At 42.4% G+C, this 17,317-nt stretch overlaps 1 protein-coding gene across 1 annotated transcript in view; it reads right to left on the bottom strand.

Annotated features, from left to right (window-relative positions):
- LOC126252331 (cholinesterase-like) overlaps positions 1 to 13,804 on the bottom strand; it is a 67,356-nt gene extending 53,552 nt beyond the window's left edge. The window contains exons 1-4 of the mRNA XM_049953217.1: positions 13,710 to 13,804; positions 13,106 to 13,240; positions 9,351 to 9,627; positions 377 to 562 (exon numbers count right to left, since the gene is read on the bottom strand). Coding sequence (XP_049809174.1) covers positions 377 to 562; positions 9,351 to 9,627; positions 13,106 to 13,240; positions 13,710 to 13,802 — 691 coding nt within the window. The 5' untranslated portion in view covers positions 13,803 to 13,804. The remainder of the gene's footprint in view (positions 1 to 376; positions 563 to 9,350; positions 9,628 to 13,105; positions 13,241 to 13,709) is intronic.
- Positions 13,805 to 17,317: the final 3,513 nt, after the last annotated feature.

A 17,317-nucleotide genomic window follows, 5' to 3' on the forward strand; every position in this document is an offset into this window, starting at 1 on the left:
GCAAAGATCAGTGGCTGACCTTAAATTTGACTTCTCCATATAAGTTTTAGGCTAATACTGAGATGGTGGTTTCTAAAGAACTCCATCTACCTCCGTCCGTATCCTCTACATCAATTTCGTTGTTAATGGCCTCATCGTCGTGCAATAATAAACCGAAATCTCCTTTTTCAACTTCAAACGGAAAATTTTCTATTATTTTGTCCAAATAGATGTCAATGTTTCTCATTTCATAAACTGTTCATAAGAATCCCGTTTCTTAGTCATTCGAATCTCCTGATCACCGCTATTAGACGATTCTTTACGATATTTTTTAAAGAATGAGGTCTATAGAAGAAAAAATTTAAGCGACTAACGAGATAGGCTGAGAAATACTGACCTGAGGAAATTGGCGACACGAAGTGAAGCGAGACAGAAGAACCACCGGCACTCTGCCCTTGAAGAGTTACTTGCTGAGGGTCGCCGCCGAAGCTGGCGATGTTTCTCTGCACCCAGGAGAGCGCCAACTGCTGGTCCTTGAGACCCGCGTTTCCAGGTGCCACTGAATCGCCCGTACTCAGAAAACCTGTGTAACAGTGCTGATATTTAACAAGACAGCTACTTATTTACTACTTAAGGCTGATGGTCAATACATAAAACACTTTTATTCAAGTCATCATCTCCACAAATTACTTTTTGTAGCATTGCAAAGAGTCTTCGAAGAGGATTCAGTGGCATAGCACGTGTAGAACTTGATCAAATAGTATTTAGATAATAAAGTCGCTAACCACAGTATTTACGTTAAGGGATGGGTTTCGTAAGTCTATGGCCTACTGTACCACTCATAAGCAAGCACGTAACTCATGTATGCTTCTTGTGTCTACAAATGGACTTGAAGGCCATCTATCAACTGTCTGCTGTTGTAACTGTTGTGAAGCTACTCATCCTTTCGCAATGCATGTAAAAGTAGAGATGGTGGTTGTGGTTAATCTGATTGCTAATGTCACGAAAGTGATAGAGCAGCAAAAAACTTTTCTGAACGTGTCAAGACCCCACGACCTGTCTTCGCGAACATTATAAAAATGAGTACAAGAAACTGGAAATGTAAAGAATTATTGGCTTGGTGCATAAGTTCGTAGCGTTTTTCCCTAAGTTTAATAAATAAATCAGACACATATACCACAGACTTTAGTCATCAATTATATACTCTCATTCACTATTTACATATAACACAGACTTTAGTCATCAATTATATACTCTCATTCACTATTTACATCAGTCTGCCAGTGTTAGTGTAACTTTTCGATTCCTAGACTGTAGAAATCACATGGTTTTGAGGCGAAGAACTTGTCGAGCCATGTTCGATGCCCATTTTTTTCAGAAAAGGAATTTCCTTCTCGGTTGTTCGAAAAAGAGCGGAAAAGGTGAAAATCTGAGCGCACAAGGTCGGGTGAATAAGGCAGCTGCGGAAAGACTTTCCAACCCAACTCCTGTATAATGTGTTTTGTCAGCCTATCAGAATGCAGGCGGCTATTATCGTGCAGTAGCATCACTTCCCACAGTTTTCCTGCTCGTTGTTCTCGGATTTCGTCTGCAAGACATCTCAGTTGTTGACAGTAAATGTAAACATTGACGGTTGCACCGCGTGGAACCAATTCGAAGTACACCGCACCGTCGCTGTTGTACCAGATGCGTAAATTTGTCTTTTGTGGATGTGCACAAGTTTTTGTACGGAGAGTATCTGCCATTCCTTTCTTTTCTTTACGTTAGCATAAACACACCACCGCTCGTCACCAGTAACAATATGGATAGGAAGGGGTGTTTTTCACGAAGATATGATGACTAGCAAGCAGAGACGCTCATGCGGCCTCTTGCTGATTTTCGTAATTTGACTTAGAGGATGCGGTACCCATGCATCCCATGTTTCAGCCTTCCCCACTCCATAGAAATGTCGCATGATGGTAGAATGATCAGAGCTCATTTAGCTGTTCTCAAGAACGCTGACGTGGACCATCATGGATTAATGCGTTTAAACTATCTTCATCAAACGCCGAACGTCTTCCTGAGCGTGGGAAGTCACTAATGTCTGAACGATCCTAATTAAAAGGAGAAACCCGTCTTATTCCTGTGCACTGTCGAGTAACGTTGTCCTCAAACACGGCGCAAATATTTCTGGCTGCCTCCGCTGCTGTTACCGTTCTATTGAACACAGGCAAAAGAATATTCCGGAAAGGTTACGATTTCTCCCCTTGGTACTTCAGTACCTAGCGTCCACGACTCCACTCATTATTTCCACATGAGAAAATGACAATATGTAAACGCCAAGAGCAACAGTGAACTACAAATAAAAATGATAATCGATAAATAAACCCATAGCAGATGGAATACCAAGATGCAAAACAAAAATCCCACGAACTTATGCGCCAACATAATAAATAAGCTGACGAAAATGAACAGAATGTGATGAGAGATATGATACAAAGATTTCAGCATATTTAAGGCGCAGTCCATATATGGCTACGGGGCAGCTAAATATGCTGCTCAAATAAGCCAAAGGATTTTTCTACGCAAAATGCATTTAAACACATTTTATCCTTTCCGGCTTTAGTTCAATCCATACCTTCATAGCAATGATTTTTAAAATCGGTCTTAATTCTTGTAATGGTGTATACGAAAACTAAAAAATAAGCTGGCATTTTTATAAAATATCTTGTTTTCGGATTACGTGTCGTTACAAACCAATACCAAATCAGTCTTCGTAATACGCATTACTGGTAACTTGAAAATGCGTCCTGACTGAGAGATGTGGGGAATCAACGACGTTGGTCCAGCTACATATGATGCGAACTTTCCAAAGTTCCTTTTTTTATTAATGGGATTCTAAATAGCAACTTTTCCATACAAATATGCTACTGAATTTACTGGAGGGCCGGGCACAAAATGTAACGTATTCCATGTGGAACTAACATCGACGATATCCAGCCCACTATGCACAGGAAATTTCAGGACTTCTTAACACGACATTTGGAGATCATTGGATCGATCTTTCGGGAAAAAAGGGGTCTGCACACTCATCAGACCTAACACCTCATTTTATCTTTCTGGAGAACCAAAACAAGAGGCAATGAAAAAAGCATCGAGGCTACAGAAGAAATGAAATTCTTTACGAAAAGCTTCAGTGCTACGATATGTAATTATGGAATTTACACACAACATAGTTTTTGAGCTATATAATATGTACCTGAACTCAAAGTCCAGATTTTGAGCACTTGTTAGCCGTATAACACAGCAATAAGCAGATGAAGTATGCTTACATTAGGTGCAATAGGGAAACCCCTTGTCGGATCTCTGCTCCTGGTGGCGTGACAGTAGACTGCGGCACGGTTACGTACCTACTGTTAGATCGTGTTCCACACATGTTACGTTTCTAAGGTCGTCTTCGAAGACTTTTTTTCAAAAGTGAAAAAATGAAGTCGGTCAAAACTCGGTATATTGCTCGTAGTGTGGTCTTGTGCACCACTGAGGCGAATGGTAATGAGGAATTGTGGGAATAAATGAGAGGTATGATTAGATCCGGTATTTTCCTTACAACCAAGGATAATCTCTCGTAAAAACTGTTTGATACTGGTGGACAGGAACAAATTTTAATATGCTACTGGGACATTTTATATGGGGAAGTTACATGAACGGTTCGAGCCAGCAAAATACAAACTAATACGAGGCTAATCCCAAAAGTAAAGTCGCCTATTTTTTTATAAGTACATAGACCTGCTTATTTCCACAACGTTCGCCCAAACATCGCTCGGCAAACCGTTGGTCTCCTACAACAGTTTCAGTGGAACATAATCACCCACCCACCCTATAGTCCTGACTTGACGACCAGTAACTGTCACCTGTTCCCTAGATTAAAAGAACATTTGGCCGGAAAGAGATTCAGCTCCGACGACGAGGTGAAAGAAGAGGTTCATAAGTTTCTGAACAGCAAGGCGGCGAGCTGGTATGAAGTGGGCATACAAAAACTGCCACAGCGTCTACAAAAATGCATCGAAAGAAATGGTGATTACGTCGAAAAATATACAGGGTAAGTCAACTTACGTTACCGCTGGATATATTTCGTAAACCACATCAAATACTGACGAACCGATTCCACAGACCGAACGTGAGGAGAGGAGCTAGTGTAATTGTTTAATTCAAACCATACAAAAATGCACGGAAGTATCTTTTTTAACACAAACCTACGTTTTTTTAAATGGAACTACGTTAGTTTTGTTAGCACATCTGAACAGATAAACAAATACGCAATCAGTGCCGTTTGTTGCATTGTAAAATGTTAATTACATCCGGAGATATTGTAAGCTAAAGTTGACGCTTGAAACCTCCGACGTTCAGTTGCGTGTTGTAACAAACACAGGCCAAGGTCGGCGAGCAGCATCTGCAGGGACATGTTTACGATGACGACCGTGTTTACGAGTGTGGCTGTAGTGCACTGTTGTGGTTTGGTCTAGCTGTCGCAGTGTCCGCATGTAGCGCTTGCTGCTCTTGTTATTCTGCATTCGTCTCCGCACACAGACCAACTGTAGTACACCGTGTTACCAGACGTCTGTGATAGTGTAGTGTTGTAGGAACTGTGACCATGGTGTATTCGAACTCTGAAAAGGCGGAGATGATACTCATCTATGGCGAGTGTCGACGAAATGCAGCTGAAGCCTGCAGGGTGTTTGCAGAACGGTACCCGGACAGAGAGCATCCAACGTGCCGCACATTGCAAAACATCTACCGCCAACTGTATCCAACAGGTATGGTCGAAGCACGCAAACGGGTCCGTAACAGGCCCGTCACAGGAGAAGCGGGTGCAATTGGTGTGTTAGCTGCTGTTGCCATGAACCCACACATAAGTACACGGGACATTGCGAGAGCCGGTGGACTGAGTCAAAGTAGTGTCATGCGCATACTGCATCGTCACCGCTTTCACCCGTTTCATGTGTCGCTACATCAGCAATTACATGGTGATGACTTTAATCATCGAGTGCAATTCTGTCAATGGGCATTAACAGAGAATGCGTTGCAGTTCTACCTGTTTACCGTTGAAGCGGGTTTCACAAACCACGGGGCAGTGAATCTACGGAACATGCATTACTGGTCCGTGGACAATCCTCGCTGGCTCAGACAGGTAGAGCGACAGCGACCGTGGACTGTAAATGTATGGTGCGGAATCATTGGCGACCACCTCATTGGTCCTCACTTCATTGCAGGGGCCCAAACAGCTGCAACATACATCGCGTTTCTACAGAATGATCTGCCAACGTTGCTCGAAAATGTCCCACTGGAAACGCGTCGACGTATGTGGTATCAGCATGATGGTGCACCTGCACATTCCGCAATTAACACTAGGCTGACCCTTGACAGGATGTTCGACGGGCGTTTCATAGGACGTGGAAGACGCAAAAATTGGCCAGCCCGTTATCCTGATCTTACACCTCAGGACTTCTTTCTGTGGGGTACGTTAAAGGAGGATGTGTACCGTGATGTGCCTACAACCCCAGATGATATGAAACAACGTATTATGGCAGCCTGCGGCGACATTACACCAGATGCACTGCGGCGTGTACGACATTCATTACGCCAGAGATTGCAATTGTGTGCAGCAAATGATGGCCACCACATTGAACATCTATTGGTCTGACATGTCGGGACACACTCTATTCCACTCCGTAATGGAAAACGGAAACCACGTGTGTACGTGTACCTCACCCCTCATGGTAATGTACATGTGCGTCAGTGAAAAAGACCAATAAAAAGGTGTTAGCATGTGCACGTAATGTGCTGTTCCAGTCTCTTCTGTATCTAAGGTCCAGCACCGTTCCCTTTGGATCCCTACGTAATTCGCTGCTCTCCGATACACACGATCGAACAGCGGAGTGGTACTCAAGCGTCAACTTTAGGTTACAATATCTCCGGATGTAATTAACATTTTACAATGCAACAAACGGCACTGATTACGTACTTGTTTATATGTTCAGATGTGCAACAAAACTAACGGGTTTTCATTTTAAAAAACGTAGGTTTGTGTTAAAAACATACTTCCGTGCATTTTTTTATGGTTTGTATTAACCAATTACACTAGCCCCTCTCCTCACGTTCGGTCTGTGGAATAGATTCGTCAGTATTTGATGTGGTTTACGAAATATATCCAGCGGTAATGTTAGGTGACTCAGCCGGCCGCGGTGGTCTAGCGGTTCTAGGCGCTCAGTCCGGAACCGCGGGACTGCTATGGTCGCAGGCTCGAATCCTGCCTCGGGCATGGATGTGTGTGGTGTCCTTAGGTTAGTTAGGTTTAAGTAGTTCTAAGTTCTAGGGGACTGAGGACCACAGATGTTAAGTCCCATAGTGCTCAGAGCCATTTGAAACATTTTTTTTGTTAGGTGACTCACCTTGTACAAATGTTCAAGCTGTAAACTGATGTAAGCCATTGTATAAAAATAAACGGGTCTGTGTACTTATAAAAAAGTAGGAGACCTTACTTTTGGGATTACCCTCGTACTAGTTGTTATAGTAATTAATTAAACGTAATACGCATAAATCTCTTTGTGAGGAAGAGAAGTATTTAAGGAATAAAGTGCAGAAGCGAAGATATTTCAGTGATGAAGTAGACAGTGAAAATACGTACTATTTACTAGCCTAAATGCGCATAAAATTACTGAAATCGACAAAGGACTATCGGGGGCGTATGTGGTTAACTGATGTAATCAGTACACGAAACAGTTCTTAAGAAGTAAATACCAGAATATGGCAACAGCTTACATGGAAGAAAATAGCTTGACATTGTCGCAGTGTTTAGTACAAAATGGTTCAAATGGCTCTGAGCACTATGGGACTCAACTGCTGAGGTCATTAGTCCCCTAGAAATTAGAACTAGTTAAACCTAACTAACCTAAGGACATCACAAACATCCATGCCCGAGGCAGGATTCGAACCTGCGACCGTAGCGGTCCTGCGGTTCCAGACTGCAGCGCCTTTAACCGCACGGCCACTTCGGCCGGCAGTGTTTAGTACAAAACTGTCTTGTGTTGTCTGCAGTCTTTCACAGCGCAGATACGCTAAATATAAGGGAAGTAGTGGGACTCTGTGGTAAAGGGCGATAATTTTGCTGAATGGTCATCTCTTGAAAGTTTTTCATCTAGTGAAAAATAAAAATAAACTGAAGGTTTATGTAAACACAACAATGTGCTTGCTCCTACAGACTGTAGAAAGACTTGATAGAGTTCAAAATAAAACTTGTTATAAAATCAATCTAATTGATTGCTTCATATGATGTGTGCCATAATGTGCATTCCCAAAGCCGTTTCTCCCACAAACAGTTTTCAGTCAGAGCTGGTACTGCAGCGTGTAGGCAGAATTCAGCCCAACACAAATACACTATGTGATCAAAAGTATCCGGACACTCCCAAAAACATACGTTTTTCTTATTAGGTTCATTGTGCTGCCACATACTACCAAGTACTCTATATCAGCGACCTCAGTTGTCATTAGGCATCGTCAGAGAGCAGAATGGGGCGCTCCGCGGAACTCACAGACATCGAACGTGGACAGGTGACTGGCTGTAACTTGTGTCAGACGTCTGTACGCGAGATTTCCACACTCCAAAACATCCCTTGGTCCACTGTTTCCGATATGATAGTGAAGTGGAAAGCGTACAGGCCGACTTTGTCTGTTGACTGGCAGAGACCGCCGACAGCTGGTGAGGGTTGTAATGTGTAATAGACAGACATTTATCCAGACCATCACACAGGAATTCCACACTGCATCAGGTTCCACTGCAAGTACTATGGCAGGCTGGAGGTAAGAAAACTTGGATTTCATGGTCGAGCGGCTGCTCATAAGCCACGCATCACGCCGGTAAATGTCAAACGACGCCTCGCTTGGCGTAAGGAGCGTAAACATTGGACGATCGAACAGTGGAAAAACGTTGTGTGGAGTGACGAATCACGGTACACAATGTGGAGATCCGATGGCAGGATGTGGGTATGGCGAATGCCCGGTGAACGTTATCTGCCAGCGTGTGTAGTGCCAACAGTAAAATTCGGAGGCGGTGGTGTTATGATGTGCTCTTGTTTTTCATGCAGGCCGCTTGCACCCCTTGTTGTTTTGCGTGGCACTATCACAGCACAGGCCTACACTGATGTCTTAAGAACCTTCTTCTTCCCACTTTTATAGAGCAATTCGGGAATGGCTATTGCATATTCCCACACGATCGGGCCAATGTTCATAATACACGGCCTGTGGCGGAGTGGTTACACGACAATAACATCCCTGCCAGGGACTGGCCTGCTCGTATTCCTCACCTGAATCCTGTATAACACCTTCGGGATGTTTTGGAACGTCGACTTCGTGTCAGGCCCCACAGACCGACAATGATGCCTCTCCTTAGTGCAGCACTCCATGAAGAATGGGCTGCCATTCCCCGAGAAACCTTCGAGCATCTGACTGAACGTATGTCTGCGAGAGTTGGGCCAATACCATACTGAATTCCAGCATTACCTATGGAGGGCGCCACGAACTTGTAAGTTATTTTCAGCCAGGTGTCCGGTTACTTTTGATCACATAGCGTATCATGATTTGTGGAAACTCACCACATTACCACTGAGAGGTGGTACTTCATGATACGTGTCTTTTAACCAGTTTTATGTCGTTAAAAATGTTCACTGTAGCAAGCGGAAATAAATAATAGTTTCACTGTTATATCAGCAAGCAAACGGTTTCGATTGATAGTTGCGGATGAAAATACGCAATGCCTTACCTACCATTTTTCTCAGAACGTTCTTTAGATATTATAATTAATTATCGAGGACTTCCACGTGTTTTGGGACACAGTGAATATTATGTGTCAATGGAAAATGAGGAATACAGATTACATCATATATGTGACGAAATGGAACGAATTTGTGAAACACTGCAGTTACACAGTCAAACTTATGAATGGGAATAGCGAAGAATGTTTGGTGGAGCAAAGATGATGATGGTGGTGGTGATGACGATGATAGTGGTGGTGATGAGGAGGAGAGAGACGAAGACGAATATTAGTTGGAAGAAGAGGAAATCAGTTAGTAGAATTTACAACGAAATTAAAACTAAATTACCTGAGAGAAAATTTCAGGGTCTAGAGGAAAGAATACCTAATGGAGGATGAAAAATGAAGCACTAGTTAGAAAGATGAAAAGTGAAGTAGGAAACATCATCCAGATGGGAAACTAGAGATAACAAGGGAGAAGAAATGCACACCAAAACTGAAAAACACAGGGATAAGGAAGCATAAATAACATTGAGAATCCATGTGAGCGGTGAGGAGCGTTATGGACACGGACAGATGAACGTACCTGTCGCTCCTAGGCGGTAGTTGATGGTGACCAGTATGACACCATAGGAAATGAGAAAGTCCGGACCATGCTCCTCGTCTGAGCCACTGCCGTCGACGAACCCTCCGCCGTGCACCCAGAACATGACGGGCAGCCCGGCAACCTCCTCTGGGACGCCAGGCACAAACACGTTCAGGTAGAGGCAGTCCTCCGAGCCGGTGCCGTCCGACTGCACGCAGTCGCTGCCGTACTCTGTGGCTTCAAGGACTCCCTCCCAACTGGTAGCCGGTTGCGGCGCCTGTTGCCATGAATCAGAGTTTTCAATATGAAACAAATCTAAAGTCTTTCACAAGTAATCTAGAAAGTTAAAGACAAAGTTTTCGCTTTGACACAAATAAAGTTCTATGCCTAGCGACGCTACCTTGTGATGTTTGTGTGTTTTGTTTATGTATGTATCCTGCAACTATCTAGCAGTCTCTTGTCTTGATGTACATGTGGAAACAGTTATATTTATATGGAAACATAGACCCTTTGACACAGTGTTGTTGAGCTACTAAAGGATATGAAAAGACTTTCCTATGAATGAAATGTTCATAAAACCGCAAAAACGTTCACAAAAGGTGAGTCTACGTGAGTGCATATGTTATTTTTCTAGTGAAACTGATTCATTTTCTAAAAAGGACACTCATGTGAGCAGCATTAATTATAGAAACGTCGTGTTTTCGGAAAGCTAACCGAATTTATGATTCCATTTTGATTACAGCATTTAACGACTTAACTACTCAGCTTCTTCAGATGCTTTGGATATTGATGTTTTATCTATTTATTGCTTGGACATAGGAGAAACTTTTCTGATACATCGTCGGTGTAACTTCTACATTCATAGCAGAGTTCAACTGTGGTTGCCGGGTAAGTCCTTCAGAGCGCATTCGTATTTTGTTCTGCCCTTGTCGTTTTTCCGTGAAACCTTATCTCAGTATTGTTTGGCTCTGACAGGTGAGATGACCAGAAGAACTTGATAAGCTGTGTCGAATATCAGTCACTGCTTAGATTAAAATCTCCGCCTATAGTTATACAGATTTTTGCCGTCTTTATTTCGATCCAATTCTTACTTATTCTTTCCTAGGTACCCGGCGCCTGCACGATGATTCTGGTCATTCGTTTCGTGAGTGAAGGCAGTGCTCAGCCACAGCTGATTTCCTTGGCTGTTTCAAACAGGTGTGTTTCTGATTATCCTTCAACCTATCTTTGCCTACGTCAGCAACTACATCTACACACATGCTCTGCGAACAATTTGCAAATCATACAACAGGCAAATCAAAATGAGCAGCAGGCGTCGTAAATCGAGCATCGCTACGAATATGGGTGCAACAACAACAATAACTTAAAGAATTGTTGAAATCCTAGGAGCAGGCCCACCTGAAGAAGTTCCCCAAAAACCATGTTCCTGGTGCAGTCATCAACTGGAAACCGAAAAACATACCATCAGTCAATCTCCCCGAAGAAGTTTCATATCGTAATATTAGATGAACTACTTGTTTCACAAATACTATGGCGTTTATGATACAGTGGGAAGTAGTTTTAAATGAAATTTCTTTTATCATACCCCGTTGCCACCGCCTAGTCAGTTGTAAGTATTTTGTCAAACTAATATTTGTGCCTGGTCCAAAATTTGGCAGGCGTCTAAATGTTGTACTTTGCTGTTTAACATTCGGATAGATGAAGGCGTGAGCCGAAATCTGCAGCGTGTTTAGATGATACTCTCCGAAGGCTAAAACATGGATGATACACTGCTGGTCATTAAAATTGCTACACCAAGAAGAAATGCAGATGTTAAACGGGTATTCATTGAACAACTATGTTATAGTAGAACTGACATGTGATTACAATTTCGCCGCGCGGGATTAGCCGAGTGGTCTGAAGGCGCTTCAGTCATGGACTGTGCCGCTGGTCCCGGCGGAGGTTCGATTCCTCCCTTGGGCATGGGTGTGTGTGTTTGTCCTTAAGATAATTTACGTTAAGTTGTGTGTAAGCTTAGGGACTGCTGACCTTAGCAGTTAAGTCCCACAGGATTTAAAAAAAATACATTTTCACGCAATTTGGGAGCATAGATCCTGAGAAATCAGTAACCAGAACAACCACCGCTGGCCGTAATAACGGCATTGATACGCCTGGGCATTGAGTTAAACCGAGCTTGGATGGCGTGTACAGGTACAGCTGCCCATGCAACTTCAACACGATACCACAGTTCATCAAGAGTAGTGAGTGGCGTATTGTGACGAGCCAGTTGCTCAGCCACCATTGAGCAGACGTTTTCAATTGATGAGAGGTCTGGAGAATGTGCTGGCCAGGGCAGCAGTCAAACATTTTCTGTATCCAGAAAGGCCCGTACAGGACCTGCAACATTATCCTGCTGAAATGTAGGGTTTCGCAGGGATAGGATGATGGCAAGAGCCACGGGTCGTAACACATTTGAAATGTAACGTCCAATGTTGAAAGTGCCGTCAATGCGAACAAGAGGTGAACGAGACGTATGACCAATGGCACCCCACATCATCACGCCGGGTGATACGCCAGTATGGCGATGACGAATACACGCTTCCAATGTGCGTTGACCGCAATGTCGCCAAGCACAGATGCGACCATCATGATGCTATGAACAGAACTTGGATTCATCCGAAAAAAATTACGTTTTGCCATTCGTGCACCCAGGTTCGTCGTTGAGTACATCATCGCAGGCGCTCCTGTCTGTGATGCAGCGTCAATGGTAACCGCGGCCATGGTCTCCGAGCTGATAGTCCATGCTGCTGCAAACGTTCGTGCAGATGGTTGTTGTCTTGCATACGTCCGCATCTGTTGACTCAGGGATCGAGGCGTGGCTGCACGATCCGTTACAGCCATGCGGATAAGATACCTGTCATCTCCACTGCTAGTGATACGAGGCCGTTGGGATCCAGCACGGTGTTCCGTATTACCCTCCTAAACCCAGCGATTCCATATTCTGCTAACAGTCATTGGATCTCGACCAACGCGAGCAGCTATGTCGTGATACGATAAACCACAATCACGATAGGCTACAATCCTACCTTTATCAAAGTCGGAAACGTGATGGTACGCATTTCTCCTCCTTACACGAGGCATCACAACAACGTTTCACCAGCCAACGCCGGTCAACTGCTGTTTGTGTATGAGAAATCGGTTGGAAACTTTCCTCATGTCAGCACGTTGTAGGTGTCGCCACCGGCGCCAAACTTGTGTGAATGCTCTGAAAAGCTAATCATTTGCATATCACAGCATCTTCTTCCTGTCGATTAAATTTCGCGTCTGTAGCACGTCATCTTCGTGGTGTAGCAATTTTAATGGCCAGTAGCGTAAAATTCATAAAACTAAACTAAACTCCGTCGGAACAGGCCATGAAAGCCCAGCGGTACTGACCGGCGCCACTGGATGCGGATATCGAGGGGGCTTGTGGTCTGCACACCGCTTTCCCGGCAGTATGTCAGTTTATGGGACCGGTGCCGCTACTTCACAATCCAGTAGTTATTCAGTTGCCTCACGAGGGCTGAGTGCACCCCGCTGGCCAACAGAGCTCAGCAGACCAGAAGGTCGCCCATCCAAGTGCTAGACCAGCCCGACAGCAGTTAACTTCGGTGTTCAGACGTGAACCGGTGTTACCACTGCGGCAAGGCCGTTGGCTGACAAAAGTCTCTCAGACTGATCAACATTAGTTCGATTACTTCCTGAGACAGTCTCACGTTCACACAGTGGTTACTCACTTGGAAGCGCAGCTCCCCGAGTGGAGGCTGAACATACGGGATGCCCAGAAAGGCCGTGTAGGAGGTGTTGTAGACGCTCGTGGCTGTGGTCCCTCTCAGCGTTCCCTGCTCCACGGTCACCAGCACGTCTTCCGTCTGCAATCAGTAGAATATTTGCTTCGAAATGACTGTAGATGGTGAATGTAATGAGGGGAGGAAAACATTTTTGTTCAGCAAGTATGGCAGAAAACACATTGCAAATATGTGAGCAGACCTTAGGAATATTCTATTTCGAGAATCAATGAATAAAATGCGAAGATATTTTACCAAATGCTTTAGAGATGAAGACGTATGACCCCTTTATTTATTTACCTAAATAAAGTTATTGACATTCACCTCCCTCTAACAGCACCCACCAATATCACTAACAAATTAACTACGTGGGTAGCCTCCCGAGAGAATTGTGCTTCACGCTACAAGGCGGAAACAAATTTAAATTAATAATGTATTGACTCACGGCGCAGGAAAGCAAAGAGGATCGCTCTTATTATGAATAAGACAGAAATTGTTTTACGTTATTCTTCATACTTCCATGTGGTGAGAAGGAGCGAGAAGAAGCCGTTACCTTGACAACTGTTGCAAAGGTGAATAACAGCAACGCTGCCATTGTTGACCGACGTGAATGCATAGCGATGGTTAGTGTGCAAGTTCTCAACATAATCATACAACAACAGGCAGTTACTGACCCAATCACCTCAGTAGTTGTCTGGATGACTCAAGGGTATCAGTTTACAATTATCTGATAAGATTAATTTCTGCGAGTTGCCACTGCGGATGTAACTACTCCTTTGCTCTGAACGACGCCCTTGACCACTGGACAATAAAATCACTGTATAATTCGTTTGATAAGAACATTATCTGATGATGACTGTGTTTATGGTAAGATAAGTTAATGAAATTGGAAACTCTAACAGGTTCTACTATCCATAAGATAACAGGCTTTCAAAGTTAAGTTTCCATTGCGAGTAGCATTATGTTTAAAAGCTGTCATGAGAAAGTGAGCAGTTAACTGATCCACGTTGCAGTATTTTACTCAATGCAATTTGAGGCTAGTGAACTATTTAACGGAAATTATGATTGCGAGATAATTTTAAGAGGGAAAAACTGTTCAACATAGCAATAGTAAATTGTAAGCATAGGTTTTGTGTGATGCACAGTTGCTGTTACATATTTCTACGTGTTTTTAAGGGGACTGTAATACATACCGTTTTATGCTGGAAAGTTTCCGTAGAACGGTTTTGTTTTTAACGAGGATAACTAATAAACTCACAGTTTTACCTTCTCCGCAGACATCGACGTTTCTTTCTCAGTTAACACCAAAAATTGATTCATATGACACGAATCAGGTTTATCGCAGAAACTTTGTATGTATAACAAGCTGTGGTATACTCTGTCGAACATGGTGTACCAAAAATCCTTCCTGTCGCACCCCATAATATGTAGCGCTGCAATTTTTGCAACAAGAGAACGCCGCAGTATGTACTTTGAATAATGAGTTTACCTTTATTAATTTTTTTAGTTGTTTGTTACAAGGGCTGTAAAGTGAATATTTGATAGCTTTCCTCGGTCTACCCTAGAGACTCATTTTCGATTATATTGTTCGTTTCAAAATTTCATGGACTTAAGCTAGCGAGTAAGTAAATTGTAGCGTAGCTACATGACGCATTAAACCCTATGTTAACCGTGGTGGCTCTACCAAGAGCTTCATACAAATGTTGCTTCTTTTTACGAACAGCTGTAAGCTTATAAAGGCACATTTGCATGCCGTGCGTAAGTTTCCTCGGAAACGCGAAATCTTAATTAAATAATTAATCCCTGACAAATAAACAAAGCCTATGGCACAGAACTGCAGCGCTATGCCACTGATAAAACAAAATACAATTATGACACTCTTATGTTTGATTAAGAAGAAGAAGGTCGAGGAGAATAGCTGAGGCTGGAAGCACGTACACTTTATTAACTGGAACACCGCCATATTTGATGTTATATAAGAACACTGCGAGTTGCTATCTTACTAGGCACTCGATTCTGTAAAGAATTTATATTTATGAAAGTAAGTAGAATTATTTAACTGTAGGCTTATTCGTTGAATATATCTGATTTAACTAACTGTGTAAACTTTTTATGTTTAGTAGACAGTCACCTCTGTACGACGTATTGACATGGCTGGCAAATTATTCTAATATTGAGATTTAGATTTGAGTCAGCACCTACCGCAGCAGTCTTTGGAAACGATTTAAATACGAAGTCCGATTATTTGAATCACATTTCACGATCAACTACGAATAACATTGGATTTACGAAAAAGCCATTGTCAAGCGTTTGATACCAAACAATTAAACGTCCACGTTCCAGATAAGCAAATATTAATTACATCCAATCACTATCATACATATACCATAATTAATATTTTATTTTATTTTATTTATTTATTTATTTCATATTGGCGACTGCGTGTCGGTCTTGTTATTTTGTCATTTGTTATATTGCTCTCTTTGTTTCATGTGAAAAAATAACTTTCTGGACCTGGACTTGATTATATGAGAAATAACAAAAATCTGAAGATATTATCCAATTCTAAAATTTTGCGGAAGACGCAACGAAGCTTCCAGCAAAATAAGGTAAGACGCAGCATCTTTGCATTGGCAGGCTTGACCAGACGCATAATTCAGTGTATTAGCTCTTCAGTAGATTCTGTAGTATTTCTTTCGCGCGTAGCAGTTTTCAGTGATAAATTTCATTCTCACTGCTTTTCCTTAAACAATAAGTTCTGCAACAATACCAATACACGAGTGTACAATATGGCCGACTTCTGTACGATACGTTGTAACATGGCCAGCAGCCATTAACAATAATCCGATATTCAGTTTACATTTTTAAATTAACAAACAGCCATTGTTGCTACGAGCGATTCATGTTCAACTGCATTTTATTTTGAAACCAGTGTCAAACTTTATTTTCTCGAAGCATATCTTAACGTGTGGCATGGTCATAACTAGAAAACAATACGCAAAGATGGAACAGCAAAGACATACTATTCAGACGCAATCCGACTCGGACGAGAGACAAATGTTAGAAAATGACTTTACGACAGCAACCGTTAGTGGCTATTCATCTGATATTGACGCAAGTGTTAACGGAAATTTTGACAATAGAGCGTCCACCACAAAAATTCAAAGTCTCAGTCAGAGCCCATGTTAATACGTCACGTCTAATGACGCGGCGGGGGCAGTGACCTTGCAAACTGTAATCATTGCCAACATGTTACAAATGCTAATGAAACAAAACGCAGAAAATATGGCAACCTTAAAGACACAAAATGACGAAATTAAATCTGATCTCATAGCAATCAAGACATGTAATGACACTTTATGTAAACGTGTCGAACTTATAGACGCCACACTGACCAAACAGATGACTGAACTCAGTACGAAATTTTCCAAGCCTAATACGGTACAAGAAAAGACTACAAGTGACGTAGCACTTTTACAGACAGAAGTAAAAAACCTTAATGTCACGTGTGAAGCTCTTAACTGAACAAATTCAAACATATCCTTCAGTACATGACAACCTTGAAAAACGAATTACTGGCGTGCACAATAAATTTGACGATGTTGAACAACACCTGACTGACAGATTACAATCTGATGCCACAGCTCATTTTCAAAATATTAATAAAGAATTTCATGATTGGGTAGAGAACAAAAACAAACATTTTGATAGATGCATACGTGAAAATTTACCAACAATTGTGCACGACTCCGTAGCGGAATACATCACTAATAACAAACAGGTGATTAGTGACGCAGTACAGTCTGTCACTGCACCAATGGCAAAATTCACCGATCAACCACAGTCTGAATGTAACGAAAATATCAGTCAAAATGTACAGTTCAGAAACCAATATACATACGAGTATGACGCACACATACCGCACACAACAAACACACAAGAACAAAACACACCACGACAACAACACATACCACGTCGTGCAAACACAAACACAAGCTATTATCACGGTAAACCACAGCAACATTATCGTAATTACTCGCCATCTGAACATTACAGTAATTACAGTGGAAAAAATCCATATTATAATGCAAAGGAAGAAGATAGCTTAATGAAACACAGGCAATTTCAGACTTTTATCCCAGAAAAACGAACCATTCATCC

The sequence above is a fragment of the Schistocerca nitens genome, chromosome 4 (genome assembly GCF_023898315.1).
Source record: "Schistocerca nitens isolate TAMUIC-IGC-003100 chromosome 4, iqSchNite1.1, whole genome shotgun sequence".
Lineage (NCBI taxonomy): Eukaryota > Metazoa > Arthropoda > Insecta > Orthoptera > Acrididae > Schistocerca > Schistocerca nitens.